This window comes from Drosophila ananassae, chromosome 2L, assembly GCF_017639315.1.
Source record: "Drosophila ananassae strain 14024-0371.13 chromosome 2L, ASM1763931v2, whole genome shotgun sequence".
Lineage (NCBI taxonomy): Eukaryota > Metazoa > Arthropoda > Insecta > Diptera > Drosophilidae > Drosophila > Drosophila ananassae.
This window is the reverse complement of record NC_057927.1, coordinates 1,603,473-1,619,801: the sequence shown is the minus strand read 5'-3', so window position 1 is coordinate 1,619,801 and position 16,329 is coordinate 1,603,473. Positions and strand designations below refer to the sequence as shown.

Here is a 16,329-nt window from a genome sequence, read left to right as displayed (position 1 = left end):
TTGCAGGCCGAATTATGCAAATTAATCACGGCAAATTAAAACGAAAGGTGCCCCATAAATGCCCCCATCCCATAGTTCTTGCCTCCCCTCGTAGTCACACCCCTCAATTGTTTGCCACCATTTGTCAATTTATCCAGGGTTCAGGGCTGGATTTTACAGTCGCCATTTCGTTGGCCGTAATAAAATTTAAGGCAGGGGTACGACCCGGCTCTAAACCATTGAGCATTGAGAAAAGCCACTCGGGTACTTTGGAAAAGCGAACATTCTATGCCCTAACATGTTATACTTTTCCAATATATAATATTTATTTTTTATTATTTTTTTCACTGAAGCATCACTAAATTTATATCATGATGTTGGTGACGACAATGAACTTTTTCGCACTATTTGTAAAGATCTGCCCATAGTCAGTTCAGTACTGGATTTATTACTAGTTTTAACAAGATTTTTTATACATTTTTTGTTTAAATAATAACTCCAAATTTGATAAGCAAGGGATAGAAGAGAAACTGTTGCATTGGGGGTTTTGGTTTAGCCCCCAGAGCCGACTGCTTTATAAATGCAAATTAACATTGCAGGCGGCGGGCACTTGTCTGAGTATTTGAGTACATAGTCATTAAGTCTGTTTATGCCAGGCATATCTAATAAAGTTTATGATATCTCTGTGCTTCTTCTCTTGCAGCATTTGCGAAGCTGATAACCCACCAGGCCACCTCTGCGTTTGTCTTTCTGAAGAACTGGATAATTAGTGGCTAAAACGGAGACGCAAAAAGACCCTCCCAAGCACTTGTACAACACTTCCTCGGAAAGCAAGAGAAAGTCTGATTGAAGGATATGATAGTTAGTTTAAGGAATCGGCAACGGAGATAATAATAACAATAAGAAGCTAAATATTATGTCGGCCAAAGGCTGAAGGACTTGATAAAGGAATGACGAATTTAGGAATCAATCCAAGGGCTTCGAAAAGCAGTTTGAAACTCACTAGTTTTGTAAGAAATCGGAAAACAGAGGACTTAAAATATATATATATTTAGATCCACAGATACTTCCCCAATTATAAAACTCACTTCAATGACTTATTCTTTTGCTTGAAAAGCAATCACAAATACTAAATCGATATTTAAATAAAATTGTTCCACTTGATTGATGCAAACTGAAGCGATTTGTGAAGTTTGAGTATTTCCGTTCCTAGCCGGTTTCGCAAACGCCATTACTTAGTTTTAATTGATCCGCGGACAATCTCCGAGCGGAGTTAATCTGGCGATCAAATGGGTTTTGCTTACACGCGAAAGGCAGCGGGTCGGGCAGCCTTCAACCTGACATATGAATAATTTAAATTTCGCTGTATACCGTATACTGAATGCCGTGCTGTGGCACTATAAACCAAGCAACGCGAATCGATGAGCCATAGCCATTCGACCATCTCCGCAGACATTTTGGCAGCGTTCCTGTCCATTGACCCAGCGTGCGGCAAGAAACCCTGGTAAACCAGACAGGCCACCGATAAACCCAAGCCGCAGAGCCAAGTCGCATCTTTTATTTGGCCAGATAAATGAGCCAGCGCACGGCGGAGACAACCAGTCACCACTTGTCGTAAATCTTTGGTTCGGCTTTTGTGCTTTTTGCGGGGCGCTGGCAGGAGCACGCTGGCCATCTCAACCAGCTAATTCTTCAATAGAAATAGAACCTGTTTCCAATTATCGTTTTGCATTTGGCCAAAGCTTTTGCTGGCACTGCGCCTGCCTATGGTAATTTCGGCGGGAACGTGGCTTGATGGCCCGTCTTGGTGAAACAAATTGTTAGTGTCAATTAACATATATGGGATGTGGCCAGAAGGCACTCTGTTCCCAGCCACAGTCCGCACAGTGACGCCGGGGCAATGGTTTCTCTATCTTTGATCTAGTATAAATAGAAGGGGATTCCATCGGCATGAAATCGTTTAAACTTTAAAGTCCCTAATGACATGCTCGTCGATAACCGGCCCAGCGACATAATCAATTCCAATTAAATGTTCAGAGCTTTTTGCGATATATTTCCTCGGAACTCAGCGCTTCGAGGTCACTGTTCCTGGGCCTGCATGAAGGTGTTGGATGTACTCAGCTCAACCGAAACCAATTAGCAGGTGGGGTTCCATTCCCGGCCAAGAGATGCTGTCTTAAAATGATGTCAAGTCACAAAATGGAACTACCCAACAAAGACGAAAATACACTTAGAAATCAAAACTTTAAAAAGGAGCTTGAATAATATTTTATTTTTAAAATATTGAGAAGTTTTTCTAAGACTAAATGTTATTTTTAAGAAATTAGACATAAAATTACTTTCAAAAATTCATTTTTCACTTGAATGCATTTTAAAAATTCATGTTTTTTCCAAGTGTTTATAGAATTAGGTTTTGGAAATACGCTTGTGATACAAAACATCTTTCATATTATTCCAAAAGTAAACATGGTATTTTTGGCTTGAAAGTTCGTCAAAACTTTTGATTGACCTTTAGAGTGTATTATACCAGGTAAAAATAATTATATTCTGCCATTTATGGCCACACTAATTCGTAGGTGAATCAATGACTCGCTGTGCAAATATTGTGATTCGGGGGAAATTGTCAAACGGCGTATAATTCGCCATCAAAAACAATTATGGTAATGTCTAGTGCAAATATTTTTGCATTGCCTTCGACGTAATCTAAAACCCATCGCTGACGCAGCGGGCAAAAGCCAAGTTCAATGGAATTGCTTGTGTCTTAATCGGCCAGAGAAATGACCCTATTGCCTCGAAAGCAGCGCCCACACAGTACGCACTTCTTGGCCAAAACACGGCTTTGTGGCATAAGGAAACTGAAATCGAGACAAAAACTGCACGGGCTGACTGAATCCGGAGCACACGCGTCACTCCAAGCGTGGAAGATTCATTGCCAAGTTCGTTGGCACTTCCGGAAGGTCAAACAAAGAGATAATGGCCAACCAATCTTGGCAACAATTGTGTGACTTTTTACAGAATTGGCCATGGTGCCGCTTATATAGACCAGGGTCGGTCTTTTATCGGTTAGCGGCTGGTGACACAAAAAAGTGTCGCTCTGGTGCCAAATATGGAGCAAATATGGCAAGCCCTGAGGCTAAACTTCATCAAATTTATGTTTTAAATTTGCATGAACTTAACAAGCCTATAGACCAAAACTAAATTGTATTATTATTATTGTTTTTTAAAAAAATCAAACCTAACTACTAATACAAGTAAAAGAATGCAATACCGCCATATCTTCATGACGTTACGTATACGACAGGTTGAACGGCAGAAGTTCTAATCTCTATAAACGATAGATGTATAGGAATTACATTTTCTTATCACTATCAGCACTTTCATTCGATGTTAAAAGACTTTGTCATAATAATTTAAATTTTTAAACACTACACAGACACTGGAGCAGATGTCAAACCAAAATTTTCAACAACACTTTGAATATTTATTTTAAAAGAGGCAGTGCAATTTTTATTTTTTATCAATTGTATTCATTTTATTGTATTTATAATGGACCTCTAGCTAAACTTGCCTAACCTCTTCAATTTGAATTCCTTGGCACAGCTGTCACACTTCACTTATCATTCACAAAACATTGTTTGGCAGCTGTTGGGCAGTCAGATAAATTAGGAATCGACACACACATTATTTTCATGCGAGTGCAGAAGTTTTAAAAATTTTGTATATTTTAGAAGCTTTGGGTATAACAAAATTCACGTGAATGTTGAAGACCATCCAGATCGGCACCGCCCGGGGTCATCCGGTGCGCTGCCTGGCGTCCTACGGCTCAAGATTTACCCATCTGACCAAACCGAAGTCGCAGCGTGTCGAGAACTATTATAACGTTCTCAATGTGCCAGTGGGTTCCAGCGACCAGGAGATCAAGCGTGCCTTCATTGACCTCTCGAAGAAATACCATCCGGATGTCAACAGAGATACCCGGGACTCAGAGGTGTTTGTGAAGATCTGTGAGGCTTATCAGACACTCCATCGCCACCAGTCGCGGCAGCTGTACGACTCCCGTCTCCGGATGCAAAATCACTCAGCCGTTCCGCCGGATACAGCATTCACCGGGCGCCATGTGTCTACAGTTTGGTCCCAGTACCAGTCCGCAATGCGCAACAAACAATTGGGCCGGAATGTCGTGAAGCCGTTCATCTTCAAGACAAAGGTGCAAAGGGGCAAGTGGTTGCCCATGCGAGTCCGGACCGCCGAGGATCCTTCCGGTTCTGGTGAGGAGAAGGCGAAGGGGGAGGGTAAGGATCAAGGGACCAAATGGCAGTATTTCAATAACAATTATACCAATAACCCCACCCTCTGCGTCTATATCACCGGACTGTGCGCGGTGAGCGGCCTTGTACTCTTGGATGCAATCAGTCGATTCCGTGACAAGTCATCGCCAGTGGATACCAGCAATGCCAGTGGTTCCTTGTGAGGATGTGACGATATCCATGGCGGCTTCCCGGTGTGCCGCTGTTCGACGGGGGGCGGGGGGATGGTGACGCTATCGTGGACATTATCAAAAAACAACGACCACCCACCAGCCCGCGCCGTCGAATTGCCGGCACCTCATCCATATGCATAGGACATTGTCTTTGTTGTTGTACGCCCTGGTATCGTTGGAACAAAAATATATAAATCTGCTCGTTAATTGTGTGAATCTCTCTGTGAAACTACCACTCCGTCTGGCAGGCTGATTATGCATAATTTGTCATTCCGGGCGGGCGGCAGCATAATCTCACATCAGAGATCACTTCACTTCCAATCGTATCGTTTTGGATTGGTGGAAACGAGTTTCACGTTTCGCTACTCCTAGTTCAGTTTTCGAGCTAATTAAGAATTATGAAATTTAGCGCTTTTGCTTTTCATCTTACCCTACACGCAATAGAGGTATTTAAGAACACCGATGACGTTGAGGCTTCCGATATATTTTCATTAGCTCTAACAGAAAACTCTAAACGGGTTTATCTGGCTGGGGGAGTATTTGAAAACATTGGTGACGTCCAAGAGCTTGTAATACACAATAATTCATGATTTTCAAGCAGGTTCTTTGTATTTAGGAATATTGATAGTTTATGGCTCATTTGTCGGCATCATTCTAATATAATCCTATAAAGCCTTTGAAGACTTCCGTACTTCCCCCTGCTCTGACGTAAAGTCATCCACAGTAGTTCGTTGATCGTAAAATTGGTTATATTTTATATATTTCGGTTTCTTATTAACTTGTATAGTTTATAGTGTTGTACATTCTATTGTGTCCAGTTCTCATAGTGCTTCTTGACTTGGAACTCCCCTCACATTTGGATTATATCTGATTTCGTATCTATTCATCGCGATCCCGTTCGCGATCGCTGAACTTCCGCGCTTTGACCTTTTCTGAGCCAGCGGGCGATGGGGGCCCAGATAATAGATATGTTTCGGCTTAAGTATGTTCTATTATGATGCCATTAAATGGAACGTACAGTGGCAGCCGAGAGACAAAAAAAAATAAATCGGATGCTCCAAGGCGAGCGGGTCTCCAATCAGAGAGACATATACACACGACGGGTATATAAATATAATATTTCGCGCTTGTTTGAGACGACAGACCACCAGTGGTCAAGTGGAACCGTTAGTCAGGCAATAATAATAGTTTTGTTAATTTGACTATTGTATTCTCCCCGGGTTGTTTTGTTTTTTCCGCCTGACAGAAATTGATAAATTATGATCTGTGCTTAGCTTTGATTAAGTTGTCGTGTAGTTCTTATATGAATTTAACGAATGTCAAGATCCAAACAAGCAGATCCCGACAGAGAGCGTTGGAAGATCAAATGCGCTGATATAGTTAGGGGCGAGCAGGTCCAAAATTTCCATTTCGAGTTCGTGCAAATAAAATATTCGTCCCGTAGCATAAATCAATATTCGCACAGAGTATCGAACCGAATCCAATGGCGCATGCGCAGCGGAGCGGCGCGATAAAGAGCGTTAAAATTATGTTCTGTCGCCTGGCTGCGCAAAATAAATACATACAGCGATCGGGCCCATAATGAAGCCTATAAAGAGCCGGGCGAAATCAGCTCAGCAGGCGCAAAGTGAAAAAAAATCACCAACAACGCACCGAAAAAAAGATCATAAAAAATGGTCAAAATTTATTGTACGCTGACGGCTTTTTAATGAAAAACGCTGGCTACCAAAGCGAATTAATGAAGGTGTGTGCGCATATATCCCAGATTCAGTTTCAGTCCCCAGCGTCCTCCTCCTCCCCCCACATTATATTCCTCAGTTTCTGTGTGCCGGCACAAGTTCAAAAAAATAATAAAGAAACAGCCAAAAAGTCACACAAGCGCAGACCGCAGATCGATCAGCATTTGAATTGATTTAGCATAAGAATGAAAACGTTTCTCTAATGAAAATTGTTTATGGTTTTACGACTGCCTCGTTCATTCATGCAAACACGTGTTGGTCTTGGCTTATTGACTTATTTTCAATCTTTTTTCGGAACAAACAACTTGGAGGTATATAGGAGCTCCCAACGGCTCCCATTATCATTCTGGTTTCGATTCCAATTCCGATTCCGCAATTTGTTAATGGAGCTCTGGACGTTCGCAACTTCATTGTAAACGCAATCGGTATGACATTTTAATTATGCGGCTGTCAAATCGCCTGTCGCCCAGACTGGCTGGCGGCCAGGTTTCAATTGCAATTAATAATATTTTAATAATAGTCGTTGGCATCGACCGAGCACCGTCAAGTGCGAAATTGAAATGTTATGGAAATGTTTTGTCATTCATGTGAGCGGAGAAATGGAGATGAGCTTGAAAAAGGGGTTAAGATTCCGCTCCCCCATATTGGCGACAATAAAGTTGTACAACTTATCGTCCACATCAGTTGATGAACCCTCATTTTTCTTCACCGATTTTTGTATTTTGCTCCAACAAATGTTGATCATTTTTTAAAAAAAAGGGGGGGCGACTGGCAGTTTGTTGGAAGAAGATTTATGGCAGCGGAAACAATCGCAGTTCGACAACAAGGATGCACCAATCCACTTGACACCTGCATTGCCAAGTGGCGCATCAACAACAATATCACTATTCTATAGAATTAATATCAATGATAGTTGCAGTGCCAGTGCCAGCCATATAGTTATGAGTACCTGGAGGCGTCTGGCAAATGTCAATTGGCTGGAAGCGCTCATATTCGCAAACTTAGATACGAGTGGTTCCGCAAATCAATCGCTGCTCTCAGATAAACAAACTGCGGGCAGGTGACTGATTAGAGAAATTATCAGCGGCCTTGCCGCCGATTCTATGTTTTAACAAATGGAAAACTTGTGTTTGCATCTTGCCGATGACCTTATTGGCGGCGTTCTAACTTTCTAATCGAGTGTTGGGCGGGCAATTGTTTTTGGCTTTTGGGATTCCTTGCCGGCATACTCAATATTCATTAGCCAAATTTAGCATTCAATTTATTCAGCCTGTGCCGGCGTCTTATATTACTTTCTTTATCTAAGCGTATAAAATTTAAAAATATATATTAAGTAGGCATGCGGACCGCGGAGAAACTTGTTTGTGTCAAAATATACAAACTTTGTCTATTTTTGAATCGTCGAATGCTATAAACTTTATCTCAAATTTATTTTTAAATTTTATTTAACTCCCACTTGTGGGGATTCTTTTGGCAGAATGTTATTGAGCCGTCAGTTACTCTACCATAAAATCAAAATCATAACAAGCAGTATCACACTCTTTCTTGAAACTCCTCAATGACGTGGCTTAAGGGATATCCAATAATTCACTTTCCTTGCATCGATTTCGATTAACTGGGTCGCATGAATCACAAAATGTGAGCCGATGACTTTTAAAAATGATTATGCATCCGCTGTGATGTCAGTGGACAGTGGAGTCTCGACCGCTTCCGACTTGTGACAAGCTCAAAGAATGGAAAATGGAAAAATGGTGGGTGGGAACCATCCATGTCCATCCACCATCCAAATGGACAGCACACGCGCTTCGCACACAAAGGCATTAAATTGAGTCATAAAACCGCACAAAGGCAAATCGCAGGAACAACTACTACACAACGGCGGCAACAACAACTATAACGGCCAGATGATGCCAGAAGTGCTATTAAATCGAGTTAAATGAGGTGTTGGGAATTTTTTACTTTGCTCAACATGCGCATGATTGTACGCAGGTCGGAACGATCGATCGGCGGATTCACCCATACAGGCAACCGATCGGACTTATTGAAATGCAAACACCGCCGAATCGAAGGCCAATAATGTTTGTTTAAATTTCAACTGCATATGTATTGCTTCAGCTCAAATAAAATCACACCCAAGTGGATGGTCAAGTAGGAAATGTAAACTACCTACAACTGAGAAGCAAAAAAAAAATAAACACAAAAGACATGGGAGCGGAACATCGACAACCTGAGGAGCATCAGCAAAGAGGAACATCAAAGAACATGTATCGGGCATATGTTTATTTCATATTTCTGTAAAGCATAATTTTTAATATTTATGTAGTTTTCGCGAAATAAAATAAATCAGCAGAGCAGCAGAGACGTCACTGCCGTTGCCCGATCACTGATCACTTACCCCGATCCGATCGTCGGATATTTTAACCTTTTTTCCTTTTTTTTTTTGGTTACTGGTCTCCGGTCCCAGGGATTGGCAACCAAAACTGCAACCGGGATTGGGCCTGAATCTGAGACCCAGATTGGGGCCCTCACCCAAAGCGTCATGTGTGGCATCAACATGGTCAGCGGCATGAACCGCGGCCCTAAAACGAGGTGAAATAACCAGAACCAGTTAGCTGTTGTGGCCACACTAAACAAAAAATGAGTTTTAAAAAAGAAATTATGGAACCCTTTGATAAATAGTTTCTATACTAACTATTTTATTTGTAACTTATAATTGTTTATACTGGAGCCATTTCCTTGTAGCGAAGGTATTATATCATCAGTTTCTTAACTATTTAGTCATATATTCCTTGAATGAATACAGTTGTTGAAAGTGTTAATCAGTGTTTGTGATGCGTCAGGCTAAGTAGCAAGGCAAACACTCGTGGCTAATGCTCTGAAGTATTTTTAGAGTACCGATCAATATTTTCTTTCAGTGCCAGCGCCGGGAATAAGGCGAATCTGACGATGCTGGGCCGGCGCAACCGTTTGTACTTGTTAATGGCTTTGTACGCGTAATTATTTTGGCAAGAAGCCAGTGCAAAGCGGAAACGCGAAAGGCTCTGAGCGGCCGGCCGGCAGAGAGCTGAGCGCCAAAAGCCGAAAGCGAAAAGCGAACAGGGCCAGATGTGAATGTCCCACTGACTAGCAATGGGTTGTCCGGTGAAAGGATCAAGTGGCATTTGTTCTTGTGCGCCGGGCTGTGCATTTAATTGGGTGTTTTTATTGGTTTTTAATGATACGCGAAATGATCGAAGCCGATGAGGCAGTCGAAGCCTCGATTCCTGCCCTCAGGGCACCTGCTGTTGCGGCAACGGCTGCTGCTTCTTGGGCTGCTGTTTTCCCAGCAAACCCAGTTCACTGCCACGCCCACCGCGAAGGCGAGTGATTGTTGCCGAACCAGCAGTGTGATTAATATAAAGTTCAATCTTCAATTACGCCGGCCAAAGAACGCAAAAGTTTCCTCAATTTCGATCATCAGCAACATGTTGCTAATACAGCAGCAACCCAGAAGCCCGGAAACCCAGCAACATGTTGCTACTGGTACTGCGACTGCGCGGCTGATTTCTACGGCTCTCTTGTCTTGCTCTCCTCCCGGGTCCGCCGCCAACAGGTGCGAATCTTCTCCAGCGTTATCGGCTGCTTCTGCTGCTGCTGCCGCTTCTGCCAGCGTCGACGTCGCTGGTGGCGGTATAAAAGCGTTGGCGCCGGCGAGCGGATAATCAAACAGGCGACGCCTTCAAGTCTAGCTGCACGTACACGAGAGTGGAGTTGGAGTCGTCGGCTTATTTCGGGGCGCTCTTTTTTTCGGTTTCTGGATAAAGGCGGCAAACAAGGCCCACCCTCAAAATTGTGATACAAAAATTCAATTCATTTCAAGCAAAATTCAAAGCTAAAGTGTATGAAACACAAATATAACACTGTCCTTCGAGAAAAGGTTATATTTTAAAAATAAATAAAGTGTCCAAACAGTGCGATTAATAAAATTATAAAAACCCATAACTACAAATTATATAACCAAAATGATGCAGCCAAGAGCACTATTACTTTTCACCATCACGATCATCTCCTGCGGAGTGGCATTCGCCTGCAACGGAAAGATAATTGGTAAGTTTCCCACACCCAAGTCGGTAAATAAATTAATATTCAGCTCAGGTGTTTTCGGATGTCTAGAAAATAGAATTTGCGAGCATGCCCAGCATGTCAAATGTAGTTTTTGGCCATTTTTCTAGTTCAGTTTTTTTGTGTGTGGATGGCCCACGTTTCAGCCATCTATTTGTGAATGGATACAAAAAAGTGCAAATATTATTAGCCAGTAACATTTTTTGTTTAATCAGCGTTCGAGTGGGTATTGCGAGGTGAGCTCGAGAACTTTGTGCCAATTGGGGAATATGTAAATGCTTCTTTATGGGCCAGTTTGGCAGGTCCGGCCAAAAATAGACTCACAAATCGAACACGAGTCACCTTTCTTCATTTTCCAGTTTTAAACAGTATGTATTGCATAATGAATAGTTTAGAAAAGCAACAAACACGGGCGGCATATTACTTAAGACGCGGCCGGGTAGGTTCAAACCGGTTAAAATATCGGGTTTATATAATTTATATAATATTTTTAATCAAATTGTCCAAATGAATTGAAAGTATTTTAGGTGGCTGACCTGTCAACTGTCGGCTAAGCCAGTCAAAGGCCACTCAACTTCAGATCAGATCAAAGCCAATTGGGTTGGGATGAGATCAGAGCAAGAGCCTTGTAGAACCCTTGAAACCGATTAGAGAGCTAAGCGGGGAGAATCAGGCGAAACCAAGCCAAAGAGCTCACTGAACTGCTGTACTGATTTTGGTATTTTAATTGCCCCAGCCCAGCCGACAGGCGGCAGTTAAAATTTGTAAACAAATTAACAGATCAGGCGTCACAAATGCGCTTGCAAAATTATACAAAACACTTGAATTTAATGGGTCATTGTGCTGATCGAGCCACGCTTGTGCGGTTGGGGAATAGAAATAGCTCGGAATGACCACAAACAATCGATTTAATGTTCTTTGTTCTGCACACGCGGCGCTTAAACACCCAAAAAATCCCAATTTCGCATAAAAAAAGAGTCGAATAAAAGACAAAACAGATTTTTATAGTGCGCGTGTGCGTTGCTGATTGATGATTGCTTTTACGGTTTTGTCTTCGCGTCGCAGATATCTGCCATATTTATCGCCGATATCAGTAATGGGAAATTTCACAGATTGCCTTTCGACAAGATCGCATGTCAAAGGTATCATGGCTGGTGAGCTCAACGATTTGCCGCGGCATCAATCAAAAGCTCGCCGTGCTAATAATGTAATTAAATATGTAGATACCCCCGATCGACCCCCCATCGCAGGGAAACAGGGAACGAGGTGCAAGGCTAGTGCCTCGGCGGTGATAATCAGTGAATGATAAATGAAAATGAAACGAAACATAAAGCATAACTATGAAAATTAACTCGCGCTAAATGCGCCAGAGATTTTTCAGCGTCTGGCAGTCCTTGCTGGGGTCCTCTCTCTCTCTCCATGTATCGTACACCCCTCGACCCCCAGCCGGGGGTATTCAAGGTGAAGTCAACGCCTGGCCAAGATGCGGTGCAGTTAAGCACTTGTTAACATATTGTCGGCATTTGGCTGAAAGGTCTGGTTTGCACAGCGCGTTCGTTGCTTCAGTCTTTCGTGGCGCGCAACGCCCGAGTCTGAAGTTCGTCGCCTGAGTCTTTCGTTCCGGGCCAGCAAAACTGAGTTACTGCAAGCTGTTGACGTTCCGTTGTCAACATTATCTCAACATCTCGAAGCCTCTTGGCAGCCACAACAGTTTGTTTTGTCTGCGTATGTAAATGTCCGCCCCGTCCATTGGTCCGTTGCGAAAACTGATCGACAGCTTTATGTGCAATTTGTCAGCGAAGGTAGTTCACAAATTTACTTAGCGCCCGTAGTACTGCAACCACAGCATCAATAAAAATATACAAAATGAGCTGAAACAACAAAAGCAACAGGCAGCTCTGCGAGGCTTTGCGGTGTGATTGATGCCCGCTGACTTAAACACACAGCTCTGGGCCTGGTTTTGGGTTCTCGCCTACCGGTTTTCGCATTGATACAAATGTAGCATAATTTGACAGCTGCGGTTGGGCCGGAGTTTTGAATTTTGACTCTTCTGCTTCGACATCGGGTTTATCGGTCGATCCGACCGACCGATCGATCGATCGATCATGGGCTATTTTTAGTGCCAGTCTCTTTCCCAGCCTTGGCTGCGTATTAAGTCTAAGCTACGGCAAATGCCGTGTTTAGGGTTCTCTCGACTTTTGTTTGGCCGAGCATTATTGACACCCAGACCCATATTTGTGCGCGCGGCAGCGATGCGAAGCTGCCAATTTATTTACCCGTAGTCGGGGCGCGTCAAGTTGTCTGACTTTAAATCTGATTCCGACCGACACGTCTCAGCACTTGACCGGCCGGCAAAAGCCATGGTCAAAAGTTGATACCCAAACCGGCAGTCTGTAGTTTCTGGGATCTGGGAGTTTTTCGGTGTCGGAAGCCTGGCTTAAATGTTATCACGTCTCGTTGGGCAATCAGCGTCCATCGCCCGGACTATCATTATAATTATTAAAAATTATTAAGCGTGCGTAATTATTTAAATGAAACGGGCCACGCCCCACCCCTTCAGGAACCCAGGCACTTCCGTCTCGGCCCCTTTTCAAGAGCTTCACGTGCTCTTTTAACCGAGCTCCGCGTAATTAACACCCCGCGGCAATTCGGCCTAAACTGTTTCGGCCACTTTTTGGTACTCAGATCGCCTGACACACTTCAAACAAGCGTCATGAGTCAGGCGCCAGAGGACCATGACTTGGGAATAAAAATCTGCTATAGAAAATAATCAAAGACAGCTAATAGCAATCTGTTGGACTTTTAATTGACGCCTTTGAACAGCACGCGCCGCTTCGTTTTTGCATTTCATTTGGTTTTATTTTGTCATCGTTCCATTCTGTGTTCTATTATGATGGGCAAACATTAGTGGAACCGGTTGGTCAGGAGTTCGCCAAAAACACTTTGAGGAAAGTGAGACGAATGTCTTGTGATTCGACCAACCTGCTGGTTACATAAAATGGCTAATCGTCGGCAATTTGGAGCGCACGTAAGTGTCGAATATTTTGTCGCTGGGCAAATAATTAAAATATGTAAAACAATGCCCGGGACCCGGGTGGCCCATGTAAATTTCCAGCCACACTTGGAGTTTCGGCAAGCGGAGCCAAAGCGATTTTGATTTCGGCAAATATTAACTCAAACTCAATAAAAACCGGCTTCATGGGTGGACAGAGTTGCTGGATGTGTTGGGCTCTCCATGTCAAAGGAGAAACCTCCGAAAAAGCAAGCATTTTAATGCAAACAAAAATAGAAATGATAACATTCTCCATCCGAAGCCCCATCATCAGCTGCGTGGCTCATGCATATTCTTTGGCTTTTGCCAGAGCTACTCTCTGCGACTTTACTAATTTATGCAAATCTCGACCTAATCATTTCAGCATCGGGCATCACGGCGGAGGAGAAATCAATCATCTTGCAGGAGCACAATCGCCTCCGGCAGATCGTGGCCACCGGACGCTATCCGGGCCAGCCGGGTGCCGAGAACATGCGCGAGATTGTCTGGGACGAAGAACTGGCCGCCCGGGCCCAGAAGTGGGCCGACAACTGTCAGTTCCGACACGACCCTCACCGCACGATAAGTAAGTCACCCTCGCACTCGACTCTCCGCAGTCCTGTTCCTCAGATCCTGGTCCTTTTTACCCATCCCCACACCCGAAATCGAGGAGTTGGAACCAAGTTCCACGCAATGCATGTGGCGTGGAACTCTTGGTTTGTGGTTTGCATGAAATGGTAACAATCACTGGGATGGACATTTGAATCCGGAATTGACTCACTGCTTGCATCAAAACCTTTTTTGTGGCACCTTTTAAGCGAATCGGTCACTTGGGAATACCGTTTAGATAATGCAAATTGAATTACAAACTGATTCATTTGGCATTACGACCCACCATTCAGAAACTAATTTTGTTTTCTCTTCTGTTTAATTTGTCACATGCGAATATGTTCAAGGTTAAAATCTCCCAATGTCCACTCCAGTGCTTTCAGTTTATAAGTTTCCTCATCTTTTCCATCTTCTGCTTGCACGAATTGCTTTTAAAACACTAAAACTAACTCAAGCATGCCCAGCACCTGCACATCCCCACAAATATCCTACAAACAAATCCAAAACTAGAAAACTTACTAAAGTGTAACCTATTTTCCTTAATAGATCGCTTCACGATGGGCCAGAATCTGGCCATTATCTGGAGCACGGCGCCGTTGGATGCCGATGATGGGGACTTCCCCTCGCGCATCCAGAGTTGGTTCAACGAGGTGCAGAAATACTCCTTTGGAGATGCCTGGTCCCCCAAGACTGGCCACTACTCCCAGTTGGTTTGGGGCGAGACCAGCCTGGTGGGCTGTGGATATGCCGAGTACAAGGACAGCAGCAAGTATAACAAGCTCTACGTCTGCAACTATGGTCCAGGGTGAGTTGAGCTTCTCTTAGGAGACTCTACGATTTAAATCCCACTTGCTAAGTAGCAGTCAATCAAGAAACTAGTTTACAAGTTTACCCGTCAATCAGAAACTAATGGCTTTGTTATTGACTAATAAACTAGTAATTTAATTAATCATAACTTTATTTTAGTTTGTTTGATTACCATAATCTTTTGACTAAATGAATTTATAAGGCTTATGATTTAATCTGATGAGTTTTTGCTAAATTTGATTATTTTTTCTCATTGCAGAGGCAACGTGGTCGGCTACAATCCCTACGAGGTCGGCAAGCCCTCCTGCTCAACGTACGGCATGAAGCCCTCTTCCCGCTACCAAGGACTCTGCTCCGCTCCAGGATCCTCCGCTTCGCCGGCAGCCAACAGTGTCTATGGAGCAAACACCATTGAAACGTATGAGTACGGCTACAAGAGCCAGAGCCAAACTGCAAACAATAACCAACCGCCGACTAACAACATTAACAAGAGCCAAAACAGCTACAACAACCGACAGTACAGTAATCCCAAACCCGCCCACGCTCCCGTCCCCTCTCCCGTTTCCTCCCCCTACTACCCACAGGCAGCGGTACCATCGGCATCGGCATTTGGCGGCAGCTCGTTTGGCAGCGCAACGCGGGGCGGCAGCCACGCCTACACAACTGAGCCGTCGCAGCGGTATCAGCACAAGCTCGAGGCGTACCGCCCCAGTGCGTCCGAGTTTGAGAAGTCCGTACACAAACACACCATTCTACGCACCTATATAGAGCAGAACCAGCAGCGGCCACAGGTGGAGTCGAATCAACAGGATCAGCCGGAGCAGGAGCAGGAACAGCCTAAGCCCAGCACCAGCACCAAGAAGCCCAGCCGTGGATGGAGCCTGCTGACCTGGCGCGGTTAGCCATCCAACTAAACCATCTCCAAAACGCCGCTCAATGTATTAGGCCATTAATAGCTACTGTGTAGTGCCATTAGCCAACCCCCAGGTTCAATCATCATCCCTCTGCCGCCCCTGAGTCCTAACAAAATGTTATTTAAATCCTACAACAATTGCCATATCGAGTAGTTTCATTTCTAAAAATAATATTTATGTAATTAATGTATTTTGGCTTCAAAAATCCAACTCGCATAAAAGAAAAGAAAAGGCAGAGGCGGCGGACGACTCATGCCACAGACGAATATTTGTATCAAATGTTTGCCACCCACCAAAAAACTGTCATCCTGTTAAAAAATAACCAATCGGCATTCAACATCGATCAGCTAGTTGTAGTATTGTGTTCAATAAAACAAGAATATTGATTTCTTAATGAAAAAATATTGTCTTCTTGCTGGGCTGACTTCTGACAAAAGCTGTTTGAATTGGAGTTAAGGAACTGTGCTTTAAAGCTTTGCTTTTGTGGCCAAAGCAAAGAGACTTTTGTTGCCAAAAGAGTGTTGGTTTGGAGAGCGCATGCGCTGCGTCTGAGCAATCTGCTGAATAAAAGAGATTTTATATTCGAATTTACGGAAACCCAGGGGGAGAATCGCCACAACTTCCTCTTGGGCTAATGCGTTAAATGCAGCAGTGCCGACGCACAATTAA

The 16,329-nt window shown here is 43.6% G+C and overlaps 3 protein-coding genes across 3 annotated transcripts in view; all 3 read left to right on the top strand.

Moving 5' to 3' along the window:
• Positions 1–1,146, top strand: part of LOC6500183 (acetylcholinesterase) — a 36,947-nt gene extending 35,801 nt beyond the window's left edge. Inside the window, exon 10 of the mRNA XM_032450028.2 lies at positions 683–1,146. Coding sequence (XP_032305919.1) covers positions 683–756 — 74 coding nt within the window. The 3' untranslated portion in view covers positions 757–1,146. The remainder of the gene's footprint in view (positions 1–682) is intronic.
• Positions 1,147–3,416: 2,270 nt separating this feature from the next.
• On the top strand, positions 3,417–4,666 carry LOC6500184 (chaperone protein dnaJ 1, mitochondrial). The gene has a single exon (XM_001953032.3). It carries the CDS (start codon positions 3,737–3,739, stop codon positions 4,448–4,450), a length of 714 nt encoding a protein of 237 aa, XP_001953067.1. The 5' UTR covers positions 3,417–3,736; the 3' UTR covers positions 4,451–4,666.
• A 5,205-nt stretch (positions 4,667–9,871) lies between these two features.
• On the top strand, positions 9,872–16,062 carry LOC6500185 (venom allergen 5). Its single transcript, XM_001953031.4, has 4 exons — positions 9,872–10,284; positions 13,716–13,916; positions 14,486–14,744; positions 15,006–16,062. Exons 1-4 carry the CDS (start codon positions 10,200–10,202, stop codon positions 15,646–15,648), a joined length of 1,188 nt encoding a protein of 395 aa, XP_001953066.2. The 5' UTR covers positions 9,872–10,199; the 3' UTR covers positions 15,649–16,062.
• Positions 16,063–16,329: the final 267 nt, after the last annotated feature.

Excerpts from the sequence above, each read along its gene's own strand:
- LOC6500184 (XM_001953032.3), top strand. The coding sequence starts at position 3,737 with ATGTTGAAGACCATCCAGATCGGCACCGCCCGGGGTCATCCGGTGCGC.
- LOC6500185 (XM_001953031.4), top strand. The coding sequence starts at position 10,200 with ATGATGCAGCCAAGAGCACTATTACTTTTCACCATCACGATCATCTCC. Across the intron at positions 13,917-14,485 it reads CGACCCTCACCGCACGATAA|ATCGCTTCACGATGGGCCAG; the intron begins GTAAGTCACCCT and ends TTTCCTTAATAG. Across the intron at positions 14,745-15,005 it reads GTCTGCAACTATGGTCCAGG|AGGCAACGTGGTCGGCTACA; the intron begins GTGAGTTGAGCT and ends TTCTCATTGCAG.